The following is a 16,720-nucleotide window of genomic DNA, read 5'->3' on the forward strand; positions in this document are numbered from 1 at the left end:
ATAGAGACTAAGGTAGAAAACATTTTATATCTAATACAAAAGCTCAATTTATAAATGCATATAGAACAAGTGGAAATGTCATACATCACATTAGCAAAAGTCAGCAGTTTCCAGGCATCCAGGATTTCTGAGTTCAATATGGCTCTATTGAAATAATGTATGACATGTTTCTACAATATATAGATCTTGTTTCACACTCTCTCAATGAATATTTTGTTTTTCTATCTGTAGGTGTTGCATAATGTACCTCATCAGAGCTGAGTGGGCTGGTTGTTTTGTTTGTTTCCAGTTCAGTTTTGTCAGCCCACTTTATGTGCTTACAAATTAGATTGTGTCATATTGGATGCTCAGTAGCTCCACATTAGAGGCTTTACCACCAAGAATAGCTGAATGTCAGCTATTAAACCAGTGTTTTGGCACCTTCAGAACATTCAGTACCTGTCAAAAGTTTGGACACACTGTCTCATTCAAGGGAATGATTAGGTGTGTCCAAACGTTTGACAGGCAGTATAGGAACTAGTGAAACCAGTGTCATTTCACATTGGTCACATGCAGAGATCTTATGTGTTTCGTAAATAGTAACTGGAATAGGTTCTGGATCATTACAAGGAATGAATCTTGTGGAATTTGAAACATGTTGTAGGGCCACAAGAATACATATATTTATTAAAGGTCTAGTGTGTAGATTTCAGCGGCATCCACCAGAATATAATATTCATAAGTATGTTTTAATTAGTGTATAATCACCTCAAAATAAGAATTGTTGTGTTTTCGTTACCTTAGAATGATCCCTTCATATCTACATAGGGAGCTCGTTCTCTTCCACAGAACCCACCATGTTGCACCGCATGCACCACAACAACAGTAGCCCAGAACGGACAAAACAAACACTGGCTCTAGAGAGGGCCTTTTACGTTTTTTGCGAGTTTTGCAGCACTGTAGGTTCTCCTACATGCTTGGAAGGGGAGGGGTATTCAGTTGGTTGTAATCTGCAACCTCACCGTTAGATGCCACTAAATCTTACACACTGGTCCTTTAAATTTGTTCAAGTGTAATTAGCTGTACTAAGGTGAAGCTTAATATTTCTAGCAGTGACAAATATTCTCCTTCCCTTCAGGGGGATGTGGTACGGTTATTTCATGCAGAGCAGGAGAAATTCCTCACATGTGATGATCACAGAAAAAAACAATACGTTTTTCTTCGCACTACTGGACGGCAGTCAGCTACCTCGGCAACCAGCAGCAAAGCCCTATGGGAGATAGAGGTGAAGAAGAGTATTGTTTTTTTTGCTAATGTAGTGTAGCTGTTTTCTGAATACTAGCAATAAACATAAAGTAAGACTGCAAATCTATTCTCCAGCATTTTCACACTTAACATCAGTACTTGTTTAATGAATTGAATGCATTGGCATAAGATGTTACTATTGTGTGCTCTGGTTTCAGGTTGTGCAGCATGATCCATGTCGAGGGGGGGCAGGCTACTGGAACAGCCTGTTCAGGTTTAAACACCTGGCCACTGGACACTACCTGGCTGCAGAGGTCAGTCCACTGCAGACAATTTTTTTTAGTCACTATATGTTACTAGGCTAGATGACATTGACAAAATAAAACATCACAATAACTTGAATCAAATATCTCTATCAGTTAACTGTATATTGATATAATTCTACTACTACTACTACTGTTGATGCTTCAGGTGTTTACATTCAAGAAAATGTTGAGATGTCATTGGTGATGTAAATATGACCAAAGAGGCAGGAATGTTCATGGTTCATTTTACTCAGTTACTTATAAAGCAGATTTTAGGACAAAGAAAACACTCATTTAGAATAAATTATGTTATTACATAAAACGGTATTCCAGAAAATATCTGGACTTATAGCTCTTTGTACCACGTGTGAAATACTTAGTATTTTTGCAGGTGAATCCGGAGTATGAAGAGGAGTGCCTGGAGTCCCGCTCCTCAGTAAGTGTGCTATGCTGAAACACCGGTCTCTATAACAGATAACATTTACAATATATATCAAGATAACCAATACATTTTCATTGTTATAAATGTTTTCATTATTGTCTAATGTATGCCCAATCTAATTAATTGATGTAATACAATGACCACAGAAATACTACAGTCTAAATGGCTGTCAGCGTCTGTTAAAATTGTGTAGTACATCAGTACATCTCAAACATTCCCTTCTATGGCCAAGGTGTTTTAACTGCAAGTAACCATAGTAACAATATGTTTACACTGTTGTAACCAGTTAACTTGTTGGCTAAACTCAACTAATCATGGGTTGAACTGCCCACAAACAAACTGTCAAAAAAGCTTTTCCCACAAATGTGAAGAGAAAATGTCCCTTGAAATATGAAATATGTAGTACTTATTATTTCCAGCAGTAAATGGCTGTAGGTATATTTGCAGTGTGATCGGGTATGAAATTTCAGTGACCAGCAGATGGCAGCCTTTCACTATGAATACATCTTTCTGTCATGGTACCTTAGTTCTTTGCCACAGCTCACTGAACCGATTATGGCTGTCAACATGAAGCTGTTTACATCTGCTGACCAGTCTGTGACAAATGAACCGTCTCCCAGTCGGTTCCTGAGTTTACTGCCTCGCCACTACAGTAAAAATAAATGAACAATAAAAATAAAAATATAGCTAAAGGAGCCAAAATATGGCAGAGGCCCCAGGCAAAAGAAAATAGCTCCCAATTTACTGTGAGGTCTATTTTCATTATGCTTGACTCCTAATGAAAACAGAAAATATCTGAACAAAGATATTTATTTCATCGTGTCTAGTCTACAAATTTATTTAAAGCCTTAATTGATTTAATGAAGTCGTTTTGTCATAAGTCTCTCCTGCGAACCAGTATTGGTTTATTGAATTAAGTCTGTGACATTTTACTGGGAAAATTCAGTTGACAGAAGGAAAAAAAAATGTTTTTCTCTGTTGAGGAAAGTGGTCTTGCCTAATTTCCTTTTTTTTCTGCCTAGACTCAGTTACTAGAAATCTTCTCACAGTAATAATTAACTCTTCCACTGAAATACCTGACTCTTGTTGATCCTGACACACACACACACATGTTGCTGAAAGTGAACATCTATGTGTGGTTTTTAATTACTAATCAGACTGTGTTTCGACTTTCCGTCCAGCTGGACACGGAGCAAGAAGCCTTGCGGGCCCGCTTGAGAAACATCCAGGACAAAGTCATGTACACCCTGGTGTCTGTTCCTGATGGGAATGACATCTCTTCCATATTTGAGCTTGACCCTACCACGTTAAGAGGGGGAGACTCATTGGTACCCAGGTAGGAAGGCCAGAGCGTTAAGGTGGCAGAAGTGTTTCAGACCTGCTCAGATCTGTGTTATTGTGGATATGATTATAGGGAAATGGACGTCACTCTTTCCAGTGAAAACCAAAAAAGTGGAAACATTACAAGTAGGGGACTTCCACCGTCTATTAAGTAATCTTAAAACGGTTGGAAAAAAAACAACGAAAAGCGTATGTGTTTGTGTGCGTGTGTGTATATTAATGTTTGTTAACGCAACCGAAACTGTGACTTACCGTTACTCACATTAAACAGTATCACAAAAATTATGTTATCTTTGCCAGCGTGTGAGCAGATGTGTTTGGGCATGTTTTTTTGAGTGGCAATAAATTTCTTTATTGTCTGTGAGAAGTTCAATACAACATGTTTGATGAAACATTTATACAAGGAATACATCCCAAGGAAGAGGATGCGGTAATAAATTCACAAGAATGGTAGGCGTTCAGATGAGATGAGTTTCTCCATCTGTGTTTGTTCCTGTCTTGCAACATAGTTTTGAATGCAGTCTGATTGTTTATATTTGAATTTTATCCAACTTCTCAATGTCTATATCAATTTTCCAAGCAACTAGGGGTATGCAGGTTTTCAGGACGCCCAAGAAAAAAAGTTCAGCTCTATGTCTCCAGAGGCAGTCACCACATTTGTGTGTCATTAAAATATGACTCTTTAAGTGTCAGCTTGTACTGAGCACCAAAAAGATATTAAAATGTGTTTTCAGGAACTCGTATGTGCGTCTCCGACACCTGTGCACCAACACATGGGTTCACAGCACCAACCAACCAATTGACAAGGAGGAGGAAAAACCTGTCATGCTGCGTGTAAGTGACAGTTTTAAGTGCACTACTGTGTACTGTTTCCAAAGGGACAAACTGTTGTAAACTGAAGACTGTCTCTGAATAAAATTATATATAATAAAATGAATAAAATTGCTTCTCTGTAACTCCACCTCCCCTCCCTGCTGTGGTGTTATGGACTTGAAGGTCGCAGAGTCGGTATATGCTCTTGGTTTGATAATTAATTTGTAATTGTTGTAATAACAACCACACACAAAAAAAAATACTAGATACTCAGATATATCTCATAGATGACAAAGTTGTACATTTCTTTTTTAATTCCAGATTGGCACCTCTGCACTCAAAGAGGACAAAGAGGCTTTTGCAATTGTGCCCGTCTCCCCAGCTGAAGTGAGAGACCTTGACTTTGCCAACGATGCCAGTAAAGTGCTGGCATCTATCGCTGGAAAGCTGGAAAAAGGCACCATCACACAGAATGAGAGGAGGTATAAAATACATAGTTGTGCAAGATTTAAAATTTCTTATAGGAAAAAGATAGTCATGTGTTTTTGCTTTGTTTGTCTTTTTTTGCTTTGTTTGTGTTTTTTTGCGTGTGCAACCAGAGCGGTCACTAAGCTTCTTGAAGACCTGGTGTTCTTTGTTGTGGACATTCCCAACAACGGGCAGGATGTGCTCGAGATCATGGTCAACAAACCAAACAGGGAAAGGCAGAAACTCATGAGAGAACAGAATATTCTCAAGCAGGTATCACCTTAATGGATGCAGCGCAAACACAAGTTTTCCATTGAATGAGAACTTGTTTGAACCTGACTGAATTTCCTTCTAATTCCTCTTCAAATCTCTTTATCATAACTCAAAGTTGCATGGTTGTCAGATTTGTATGAACATGTTATTTTTTCTTCTAATTCTAATATGGTTACAACTGTCACAACATTATCCCTGTATCAGATCTTCAAGCTGCTGCAGGCCCCCTTCACAGACAGTGGGGACGGGCCCATGCTGCGACTGGAGGAGCTGGCTGACCAGCGTCATGCCCCCTTCAGACACATCTGCCGCCTGTGTTACCGGGTTTTGCGTCACTCACAGCAGGATTACCGCAAGAACCAGGTAGTTTGTTGGGCCTACAAGTCTGCTTCATGAGCAGTGGCCCTGTAACGATGTACGCACAACTGCAGTTCAATAAAAAGTACATCGTAGCTTATGATAGTGGCCCTTGCTATGTAGCAGCACTGATGTAATTATCTAAACAAAAAGTGGCCTGAATCTGAGATGTGTAATCACATGCCCTGTGTATTATGCAATGCTCACTTGCTTTGCCCCTTTATCAAGTTTCTTGTAATAAGAATACGCAGAACCACAGCCACAAGCTCATGCTACAACAAATGTTTGCAAATGTGAAATCCATGAATCCCCTTTTCTAAGAACAGTCGATTTCTCTTGTAGTGTATGTGTTAGAGGGGTAATCTCTCCGGGCTGAATGAGGAGACAGTCTGGTGCTTGTGAACATGCTCTGCAGACAGATGAGAGCTTGAGTTTGCCTTCCAAAATGACCTCTATCAGTCAGTATAAGTAATGGATCGAGACTTAACAAGGTTTAGCATCTTTGTAGAGAATGTGATGAGATAAAGGGGCCAGATTAATTGGTTGGTTTGTGTATGTTCAGACTGTCTCTCTGTCTGTCCCACAGGAGTATATTGCCAAACAGTTTCGCTTCATGCAGAAACAGATCGGCTATGATGTTCTGGCAGAGGACACGATCACAGCTCTGCTCCATAACAACCGCAAGCTGCTGGAGAAACATATCACTGCTGCGGAGATTGACACATTTGTTAGCTTGGTCCGCAAGAACCGTGAGCCCAGGTTTGTGTGGGTCTGTTTGTATGCAACATACTGTACATCTATGTGGTCATAGACAGAATCAGAAATAGAATAGTTAGACATAATGTGTTAACAAGAATATCCTGATCATTTTCTGTGTATACTGATCATACGGTATCCCTATATGTTAATGCATACAGTAAGACAAGAAGACCGCGCAAGCAGAATGTTCATACAGTATTGTAAACTATATCAGTCAGTTACTGATAAAGAATTATGCAAGTCATAAAGCCCAGGTGACATTTATTAATTGAATTCATAAATGTGTACTGCTATTTACTTAACATTTCTATAGTAACATAACATTTCTAGTGTACTATACTGAAGGACAGTCTTATGGACAGACTGATTTGGAGTGTTATGTCATAAGATGTACCAAACACGTCATGTAAATGGTATATTTTCTTTCTGAGAGCAGGATTTTGCAGGCTGGCAATGTCTGAGTTGATCTTAACTAATTGTATCTTTTTTACAAAGCATCATGTGTTGATTGATTTTTGCATATTTTGTGTGTGTGTGTGTTTGTGTGTGTGTGTGTGTGTGTGTGTGTGTGTGTGTGTGTCCAGGTTCCTGGACTACCTGTCAGACTTGTGTGTGTCAATGAATAAGTCCATCCCTGTGACACAGGAGCTCATCTGTAATGCAGTGCTGGATCCAGCTAATGCAGACATCTTAATAGAAACTAAGTACGTCCTCCCTCCTCTACCTACTGTGCATCTCTCTCTGTCTTTTACCCCTCAGCACGCCAATGTGCACTATATAACATCTAAACAGGGCGTAAAATAAAATTGATCTCAGTTACCTCCTAAGCAAATTAGGTACTAATCATTAAAAAAACTCTGTAATTGTATCATATAGAATTAGTCCTTATTTTAAAAGGACTAATGCCTAAAAAGGCATAAAGTGGCATTAAGGGATATAGGGCTGTAATCATTAGATTAATTAATTAGTCAATTGACAGAAAATGTATCAACAGTTATTTTGATAATCAGTTGATTCAGTCAATTATCAAGTAAAAACACCAAATATTTGCTGGTTCCATTTTTGGAAAAGGACTGTTTTCCTTGGTTCCATATCATTGAATTACATACTTAAAAATTAACAATTTGTTGACATAACTTTAGGCTCTGGGAATGACATATTGTAGACTAAATGTTTAATTGAAAAAATGTTTCAACAATTATAATGCATAATGAAATAATTTGTCACTGAAGGCCTAGTGGGATTTAGTAAAGAAAGACTTTCTGTATTAGTACAGATGTGTGCAGTAAGCTTTTCATATACTGTTTCTAACAGCTTGTGAGGGTAACAGTAATGATATGATCAAGCTTTGTGTCAGAAATTAGTCACAAATGCCTACTCATTTATTTCCATCAGCTTGTAACCAAAAAAATTCCTGTATTATTTCTTTTCTCCGTTACTCCCTCTTTCGGCAGACTGGTGCTATCAAGATTCGAGATTGAGGGAGCGCCGCTCGGGGAGAACTCTTTGGAGTCAGAGGAGGATGAGGAGGAGGTGTGGTTGTTCTGGAAGGACAGCAATAAAGAGATTCGCAGTAAAAGCATCAGGGAGCTGGCCCAGGATGCCAAGGAGGGCCAGAAGGAGGACCAGGAGGTCATTAGTTACTACAGGTAGTTATTGGACTTTATTGTCCATGTGGTTGTTGGGGATAAAGGAGAGTGTTCTTGTCCCTTATCTGACTTTATATTGAGCTGGGGCAGATTCATGAGTGAAAAACATATGTGGAGTACGTCACCTCTGAAGGTTAAGACAAGTTTTGCTGTTTTAAATGTACTATAAGTATAACTCTACTTGTGTGTGTATGCTGCAACAGGTACCAGCTGAACCTGTTTGCCAGGATGTGTTTGGACCGCCAGTACCTGGCAATCAACAAGATCTCTGGCCAGCTGGATGTGGACTTGATCTTGCGCTGCATGTCAGATGAAGACCTGCCCTATGACCTGCGAGCCTCCTTCTGCCGCATGATGCTGCACATGCATGTGGACCGTGACCCTCAGGAGCAGGTTACGCCTGTCAAATATGCACGACTCTGGTCTGAGATCCCATCAGAAATTGCCATTGACGAGTAAGTGAATGGACAAATGAAATACTATCGTATTAAATATTAGACATTTTAAATATTCAGTTAAATACTTGATGTGTTTTTAGTTTTGTGTGTTTGCAGTTCTTTCAGGTTGTATAATCATTTGTCCTTTTTTGTATCATCTAATCGTAGTTATGACAATGATGGAACATCTAAAGATGAAATTAAAGAGCGATTCTCACAGACGATGGAGTTTGTTGAGAACTACTTGAGAGATGTGGTGTGTCAGAGTTTCCCGTTTGCAGATAAAGAGAAGAACAAGCTCACCTTTGAGGTCAGTCAGACACATTCTGGATCACACTCACAATCACACCATCATGGTGAAATCACAAAACCTATTTAATTCATTCCATCTTCCTTGTTTAGGTGGTGAATCTGGCCCGGAATTTGATTTATTTCGGCTTCTACAACTTCAGTGACCTGCTGAGACTAACGAAGATCCTGCTGGCTATTCTAGACTGTGTCCATGTTAGCACCATTTTCCCTTTCAACAAGCTGGACAAGGGAGATGAGAGTAAAGGTATGAACACCCTGGGGGGTTCAGTGGAGGACCTAATATTTCATGAACATAAAGTTTATCTGTGTGCTTGTGCATGTATGTATGTGTGTGCCTGTTTCCAGGCAGCAATGTGATGAGGTCCATTCATGGCGTTGGGGAGCTCATGTCCCAAGTAGTCCTGAGAGGAGGGGGTTTCCTTCCCACAACTTTGAACAACAGCTCTGATGGAGAAACAGTAAAGACTCAGACTGAACCAGAGAAACAGGACATACTGGTGATGGACACCAAGCTCAAGATCATTGAGATCCTGCAGGTGAAGGACGAGCAATGGCATACCCCACTGAATCCATACAGGACATTTAGCATGTATGAAATACTCTCTCTCTGTTCTGTTCTACAGTTCATCTTAAATGTCCGCCTGGACTACAGGATCTCCTGTCTGCTGTCTATCTTTAAGAGGGAGTTTGATGAAAGTAACTCCCAGAGTGACTTATCTATAACTGGAGCAGTGGAGGGTCCAAACAATATGCCAGGTCAGATTAATATATGGCTTTATCTTACAGAGGACATGCTGTGGCCAATGAACTGACAATATTTTTTGTAATTTCAGGAGCATTGGACTTTGAGCATATAGAAGAGCAGGCAGAAGGGATATTTGGTGGAAGGTAATCACAGTTTGAATGCAGAAGGAGTCACAAAACGATGCAAAAGAGGATGTGTTTTCATTTTAGTGTGTTTTCTGTGTGTGTCTAGTGAAGAGAACACCCCATTGGACCTGGACGATCATGGTGGCCGTACCTTCTTGAGGGTACTCCTCCACTTAACCATGCACGACTATCCTCCTCTGGTGTCCAGAGCCCTCCACCTGCTGTTCAGGCACTTCAGTCAAAGGCAGGAGGTCCTGCAAGCCTTTAAGCAGGTAAACTAACAACTAATATATACATCTAAAATGTAAGCCATGATAACCATTTGAAGTAGGTGCACTCATTCTATTATATCATATCAGTTGTAGGAAATTCAAGTACTGCTCTGAGCAGCTGTGACACATACGTGTGTACACACACAAAATTACACAATGCAAGAGTAACATTTGAATGTGTCATCAGCATCATTATTCCATCCTAGTTAGTCTGCTCTGTACTTAATATTAAAACACTTCCTGTTTGTGTTAACAGGTCCAGTTGCTGGTCACCAGCCAAGATGTGGAAAATTACAAGCAAATAAAGTCAGACCTGGACCAGCTGCGCTCCATCGTAGAGAAGTCTGAGCTCTGGGTATATAAGAGGCAGGGGCCAGATGAGGGCATGGATGCAGGAGAAGGGCTCTCTGCTGAGACAGAGCATAAAAGGGTGCAGTATATTAAAAGAACCAATCACAAACACTGAAAAACCAGTTGACACTAGGGCCTTGTCCTCTAACATGTTGTCTGTGGTGTACTCTGTAGGGGGACTTGGGGGGCACAGACAAACCAAAAAAAGCAGAAAGCACCAGCAGTTACAACTACAGGGTGGTGAAAGAGGTAATTATTTTACTTGTAAGCATGTTTAACAAGCTCTTATCTGGCTGTGTTGCAAATTTTGCATATCCCTAGAGACTTTTTCCACATTCCTCCTCACATGTTTATTTCTTTCCTCACTTTTTTCCCAGATCCTGCTGCGGCTCAGCAGGCTTTGTGTCCAAGAAGGTCTGTCAGGCAGGAAGAGCAAGAAGCAGCAGCAGAGGCTATTGAGGAACATGGGGGCTCACGGGGTGGTCCTTGAGCTCCTACAGATCCCATATGAGAAGGTGTCAATGTCTTTCAATTAGATGCAGCTCACTGACATTCTGTCTGTGTGTAGAAGTGAACAAACCTTCATCAAGTATTTCCCCCTCTAGGGAGAAGATTTGCGAATGCAGGATATCATGAAGCTAGCTCATCAGTTCCTACAGAACTTCTGTGCAGGAAACCAGCAGAACCAAGCCCTGCTTCACAAGCACATCAATCTTTTCCTCAACCCAGGGGTGAGCAGTCCATGCACTATTCAATACCTCTCACTGTAAAAAATCACTGCTTTTGATTTTAAATGACAAAACTTCTAACTACTTTTTCAGATATTAGAAGCCATCACCATGCAGCATATCTTCATGAACAACTTCCAGCTGTGCAGTGAGATCAATGAGCGTGTGGTTCAGCACTTTGTTCACTGCATTGAAACACATGGCCGCAATGTCCAGTACCTCAAGTTTCTGCAGACTATTGTCAAAGCGGAGAATAAGTTCATCAAAAAGTGTCAGGACATCGTCATGGCAGAGGTCGGGCCACCTCTTTAATATTTGAACTATGCCACAGTTTGTCCTGTTGTCCTGATCTAATTGTGTTTATTTGTTTCCTCCTACAGCTGGTGAATGCTGGCGAAGATGTTTTGGTGTTCTATAATGATCGCGCCTCCTTCCAGACTCTTGTTCAGATGATGCGCTCAGAGCGGGATCGTATGGATGAGAACAGTCCTCTGATGTATCACATACACCTGGTGGAGCTCTTGGCTGTCTGCACTGAGGGCAAGAACGTCTACACGGAGATCAAGTGTAACTCCCTGTTACCACTGGATGACATAGTGCGGGTGGTGACCCACGAGGACTGCATCCCCGAGGTGAGATGAGCGTCAGACAGACATGTTTAGGATTTTTCAACTATGAGATAACAATAATAATGTAGTTATTAAGCAAACTCTATAGATGCAGAAGCTTTAACACAGAATTTTAAACACCCCCCAAAAGAACTGAACTCTTTAATATTGTAGTTACTCTTTTGTGCTGTTCATATTGTGCAGTAAAACATTTTATTCATAAAGCACCTTTTTAAAATCCTTTACTAAGACGTTTTGTGCATCAATGTTGAATTGTTTGATCATAATCTTCCAGGTAAAGATCGCCTATATCAACTTCCTGAACCACTGCTATGTGGACACTGAGGTCGAAATGAAGGAGATCTACACCTCCAACCACATGTGGAAACTCTTTGAGAACTTCCTGGTTGACATTTGCAGAGTAAGGAACATCTGGCAGCACCAATAAAACAGTAACTTTGAATTATTAAATTAGAATCATATTGAAACATGATGAGCTATTTGTATGTTGATTACAGGTGTGCAACAATACAAGTGACCGTAAGCATGCAGACACCATTCTGGAGCGATATGTGACTGAGACAGTCATGAGCATCGTAACCACTTTCTTCAGTTCACCCTTCTCTGACCAAAGCACCAGCCTGCAGGTATGTAACCACAACTGCTGCAGTATGAAGCACCATGCAAGTGAGTTTTAAAGCATATACAGTAGCTGAATGAATGTGAATATTAATCCAGTTTCAATCTTCAAGAACATATAATTTAACGAAACATTTTGAGAGAGATTGAGATCATTATTATTCAACTGAAGTAGGTTTGATTTACAGCAGCTGTAGAAATATCAGTCACACACGCAAGTAGAGTTGCACTCAAGTGTTGACAAAAAGAGATGTGATGCTATGAACTCTCCTTGTAGCCTTGTCATGACCCCTGACTCATACAGTATGTTTAAAATGTCGACTGCACACTCTTATTTAAAGGTCATCTTTCTCAGAATAAACCTTTAAATTACCCCTACCATTAAGCTTGGTGAGTGTGAAAAGGGAGTCGGGGGTGAAACCTCTTCTAAGAAAAAAAGATAACATGAGACAGATTCCTCCCTCCTAATAACTATTATGTAAACACCGGCTAACGTCCAGCCTATTTATGTATGTGTGGTGCTTTAGGTGGCCATCAGAGAGTATGTAAGTACTGACAGAACATGTATTAGCTGTCCTTTGTGATTATTTCTCTAGAGAAACTCCTCAGTGAAAAGCCTGATTAGATTGTGTCCTTCATATTAAGTGCCTCCTTAAGTGGTAAAAACCAGTGCTTCCTTGGAAAAATTTTCTTCTGATTAACATCACTGCGAGTGGTTATGGGGAATGAATGTTCTCGCCTTCTCTCCCCTTCTCTTCCCATCCGTATGTGTTAATCAGCCGTGTGTTAGTCATGGTCCATTAGGGCTAATCTTGCATTGCGAAGTTAAGACCATCAGCAGACTGCATATCTTGGCATCCAGTGGTGCTGGTTAGTCATCCTTTTTGCAGATATACACAAAGTTCCCCTTTTTGTACGCAAAAAGTTCCTCTTTTTGTGTGGGACCTTTCATAGATTCCTAGAAATTGTCTTTTTTGTATGAATAGCTCCAATTGTGAAATATGAACAAAACATAAGACAGTTGTTAGACCTCTGACTTCTGCAGTTCTCTATTAATAATAATTCATCAAATCTGACACAATCACAAAAGAAACATTTTTGGACTGGCTTTAAACATCTCACACTTCAAGCACTTTACATGTCTCTGAAATGTACAGTAATGTATTTAGAAATGCAGTATATGTATGACACATCTTGACTATTTTCTGTGCATGTTTGATTTCTTCACTGCTTGTATCCTCTGCTGCAGGCCTCTCTGTTGGGGAAAATATTTCAGGTACTTGTTGCAATTTAATTCAGCAGGAATATAGCACACATTTGGGTGGTGCAGACTTTTGTGGGGTGTAAGAGGCAATTCTTAATTTGTGTGTATGCTGTTCTTTTTATTTGTACCTTATGAGCATCCTGTAAGGAGTACATTGTAATTGATTTGCACTGGGCTAGATTTGGGCAAATGTCTGCTCAGGGATTGATGGGTCTCCTGGAAAAGCAACAAACCACCACTGAGTCAGCATGCTGGTCTCACGACAGGTGCTGTCACACTAGTTCAGCTACAGCGCTGTGTGCAGAGGTGTGTGTGTGTGATATTAAAATATGGTCCAGATTATTGGTGCAGTAGATGACAGATGGGTACCTTTCACGTTAAAGAGGGACACCTTTTTTTCTGTTTTCCTTTCAAGACTAAAGGAGTCACTTCCCACTACATAAATGTAATAATCAACAGCCTCTCTGCTTTTTCTCTTGTATCTTCCTCTCAGACTAGGCAGCCAGTCTTTGTGCAGCTGTTGCAGGCCGTGTTCAGGGTGTACCACTGTAACTGGTTGGTCCCCGTCCAGAAGGGCTCTGTTGAGAACTGTATCAAAGTGCTCTCTGATGTTGGTAAGATCAATACCCATCTCAACACTCAAATTAACCTCTAAAATTTCCTGTTTCTCAAACCCTCTCTTTTAAGATCTAAATCAGTCCACAGTGTACGGGACGTTTAACAGTCTGTAAAACTGTTAACATCATGATTCTTGGTTACATTTTCTAGTTCCAGGAGAGACTTTTGAGCAAAAATTACTGGCACTGATTTATTCTTACACTGCCTGTGTGTGTCTGTGTGTACCTGCCAGCCAAAGGCAGAGCAATAGCCATCCCTGTGGACCTGGACAACCAGGTGAACAACCTGTTTGTGAAATCCAACAACATTGTCCAGAAGACAGCCATGAGCTGGAGACTTTCTGCTCGCAATGCTGCCTGTAGAGACTCTGTGGTGACAGCATCGCGGGACTATAGGAACATCATCGAGAGGCTGCAGGTACAGTATGTGTGTGTGTTTGTGCTTATTCAAGTGCATTCATTCATACAGGCAGTAACATTATTTCTGGGTTGTAGGACATTGTGTCAGCTCTGGAAGACCGTCTGCGTCCATTGGTCCAGGCCGAGTTATCGGTTCTGGTGGATGTGCTGCATCGACCTGAACTGCTCTTCCCAGAAAACACAGACTCACGCAAGAAGTGTGAGAGCGGAGGTTTCATTTGCAAGTAAGCAACACAAATATCAAGCAACAACATCTATTATTGATTTGAGTTGGCGTACTCATTAGAAATGAGACTTATGAATTTATGCACTTGTGCAGGCTGATCAAACACACCAAGCAGCTGCTGGAGGAAAATGAGGAAAGACTGTGCATCAAAGTTCTGCAAACGCTTCGGGAGATGATGACAAAAGACCGTGGTTATGGAGAGAAGGTAGGAGAAGTACAGAAAACAGATAAACTCCAGAGTCATAAATGCGGTATGTCTGTGCATACTCTTTACATGGTAAATTTTGCACAAATATGTAGGATTTCTATTGGGAGAAACAACAACAAACAAAAAGGCCTTGGTTTTATTTAACCGTATACTTTTGATGCGCTCCACTAGTATTTTGAAAGGATTTATTATGCTCAAAAGTTGAGCAATTTTTTTTTCATCCCCTAGAAGATAAATATTTAATTTAATTGAAATGGAAACCAAAAAAAAACCCTCAAAAATTCTTTCTGTATGTAATTTCTGTAGTTCTGTATCTGATGTAAGGTTTTTACACACACGTACTGCACTGCACAATCATTAGCATCCAACACTACCCTTATTTTGAAGGGAGTCACATTCTCCTCTGCAGTCAATAAAATAAGGACTGGTCACCTCTCAGACGCTTTTCAGAAATTCTTTCAGTCACAGTCACCATTGTATGAGACTGCACTAATTCTGCTCACTGTGGGTAATATCCATTTATAAATGCTACTTCTTCTGAGCTGCTGAAGTTGATAAGTATGTCCACAGTCTTAACTCACTTAACTAACATATCATGCTGAACTGTATCATTGACCTCTGCTTTAGCTTCCTCCTTCCTGTGTCGTTATCTAACCCCTCTAAACCCTCTGTTCTCTTTCAGCTCAGGGCCTTTGATGATGAGATGGATATGCCTAAGGTTGTTTCTCTTTTTTCTTCTAATCATGCCCTTGTTTCTCTGAGCTCCTGTCTGTTATGTCTGTGTAACACTAGAAGTCGTACTGTAACTGTAAGTGTTGTAGCTGCTGCTGTGGCTGTGTGTTGTAGTTAGCGGGGGCTCCAGGCACAGCTGGTAACAAATAGTGGATTCTGTCTGAAACACCTGCTGCAAAGTCTGTCATAAACGGCGGGCAGATCAACTGAAAAACTGTGAGAAAGAGGAAGAGAGAAAGAGAGATTGAGATAGGGAGATGTGTGCTGTGGCTGACTGCTTGTTGCTCAGCAGAGTTGTGTTATTCCAAGTTCCAAGGTGAGTCACTTGCTGGCTGGGCCAGATGCCAGAGCTGCGTTTGTGTCTGCTTGCTGTCCTCACACTGGACGTTTACATACCCTACTTTCCGCCAACATCAATCCCAGTTAAATTGTTATGAATTACTTATTTTTTACAGTTAGACAGTGTCAAAACAGATAACAGAAGTGAAAAGAGAGGTCAAGATGTGCTTTTTTTTTTTTTAAACAGACACAAAAAATGAACACAAAATGACACAAAATTAACATAGCTATGTAAGATCACATTTAAAAAAAAAGAAAAAGACTTGAATGCTGGATAAAGCAACATAGAATGTGATATAGGATGACATAAAAAATGAACAATAATTTATAATAATACAATACTAAAAATATATAGGTTGGTTTTCCATATCTGTGCATTACAGTATCTCAGGGAAGACTTGCAGTGTCTGGTTTTTCAAAAAGTAGTGTGGAGATGATAAGACCATATAAGCTTTATCACTTCCTTCCCTCTCTTTGCTTTTCTTTTCATCAAGGTGTTTTATTGTCTCGGTCAATGTTCAGCTCTTTGTAGGATGTTTCCCCTGTGTGTCCTTTCGGCGCCAATAGGGGGCACTGTGGCTGTGTGTGTGTGCTGCATATGTGTGTGCATTAATGAGTGTGTGGGGCTGTGAGGGGCTGTGGCAGTCATTGAGGCTGTGTCCTAGTTTTTCTTGCCTGCGAGCTGCACGATTCCTGGGCCCCTGCCAACTCTGGGCTGAGGTTACATAAGAACCAGGCTTTTTTTTCCTGGAACTCAGCCCCTCTGCTGATGTGTGACCTTCAGCAGTAATTGCCAATAAAAGTGTGGAGGAGCTGTTTACCCACACTGCCGTTGTGCGCGTGCATGTGTGTGCGCGTGTGTGTAAATGTAAGTTGTAAGCATGGGTGGTGGAGGCGGAGGGGGGGGGGGGATTTGCATGAGCGTGTAAGAGAGATTTGATCCCTTCACACACCTGTTAAGTGTTGTATCTCTGTCTGTCTACCCATGAAAAGCAGCTCTGATGTAAGAGTGGCAGTTGAGTGGAGACATGTTCCTCCCGCCATGTGCCATTCTCCATATTTCTTG

General features: G+C 40.6%; 1 protein-coding gene across 5 annotated transcripts in view; it reads left to right on the forward strand.

Moving 5' to 3' along the window:
• LOC121890376 (inositol 1,4,5-trisphosphate receptor type 1) overlaps window positions 1-16,720 on the forward strand; it is a 76,378-nt gene that overhangs the window by 22,171 nt on the left and 37,487 nt on the right. For 2 of the 5 annotated variants that reach the window (XM_042402580.1, XM_042402587.1), the window contains exons 9-39: window positions 1,118-1,264; window positions 1,443-1,538; window positions 1,921-1,965; window positions 3,153-3,307; window positions 4,047-4,146; window positions 4,447-4,607; window positions 4,725-4,866; window positions 5,071-5,229; window positions 5,810-5,982; window positions 6,567-6,686; window positions 7,437-7,631; window positions 7,835-8,086; window positions 8,237-8,378; window positions 8,471-8,624; window positions 8,726-8,916; window positions 9,004-9,136; window positions 9,214-9,268; window positions 9,357-9,522; window positions 9,779-9,952; window positions 10,048-10,122; window positions 10,251-10,388; window positions 10,479-10,604; window positions 10,695-10,895; window positions 10,982-11,233; window positions 11,505-11,630; window positions 11,728-11,856; window positions 13,098-13,124; window positions 13,606-13,726; window positions 13,963-14,147; window positions 14,225-14,373; window positions 14,469-14,580. In XM_042402580.1, the coding sequence (XP_042258514.1) occupies window positions 1,118-1,264; window positions 1,443-1,538; window positions 1,921-1,965; window positions 3,153-3,307; window positions 4,047-4,146; window positions 4,447-4,607; window positions 4,725-4,866; window positions 5,071-5,229; window positions 5,810-5,982; window positions 6,567-6,686; window positions 7,437-7,631; window positions 7,835-8,086; window positions 8,237-8,378; window positions 8,471-8,624; window positions 8,726-8,916; window positions 9,004-9,136; window positions 9,214-9,268; window positions 9,357-9,522; window positions 9,779-9,952; window positions 10,048-10,122; window positions 10,251-10,388; window positions 10,479-10,604; window positions 10,695-10,895; window positions 10,982-11,233; window positions 11,505-11,630; window positions 11,728-11,856; window positions 13,098-13,124; window positions 13,606-13,726; window positions 13,963-14,147; window positions 14,225-14,373; window positions 14,469-14,580 (4,401 nt within the window). Of the gene's footprint in view, window positions 1-1,117; window positions 1,265-1,442; window positions 1,539-1,920; window positions 1,966-3,152; window positions 3,308-4,046; window positions 4,147-4,446; window positions 4,608-4,724; window positions 4,867-5,070; window positions 5,230-5,809; window positions 5,983-6,566; window positions 6,687-7,436; window positions 7,632-7,834; window positions 8,087-8,236; window positions 8,379-8,470; window positions 8,625-8,725; window positions 8,917-9,003; window positions 9,137-9,213; window positions 9,269-9,356; window positions 9,523-9,778; window positions 9,953-10,047; window positions 10,123-10,250; window positions 10,389-10,478; window positions 10,605-10,694; window positions 10,896-10,981; window positions 11,234-11,504; window positions 11,631-11,727; window positions 11,857-13,097; window positions 13,125-13,605; window positions 13,727-13,962; window positions 14,148-14,224; window positions 14,374-14,468; window positions 14,581-15,265; window positions 15,302-16,720 lie in introns of all 5 variants that reach the window. The other 3 variants (XM_042402564.1, XM_042402571.1, XM_042402594.1) reach the window with 3 other exon arrangements.

The sequence above is a fragment of the Thunnus maccoyii genome, chromosome 3 (genome assembly GCF_910596095.1).
Source record: "Thunnus maccoyii chromosome 3, fThuMac1.1, whole genome shotgun sequence".
NCBI classification, from domain to species: Eukaryota; Metazoa; Chordata; class Actinopteri; order Scombriformes; family Scombridae; genus Thunnus; species Thunnus maccoyii.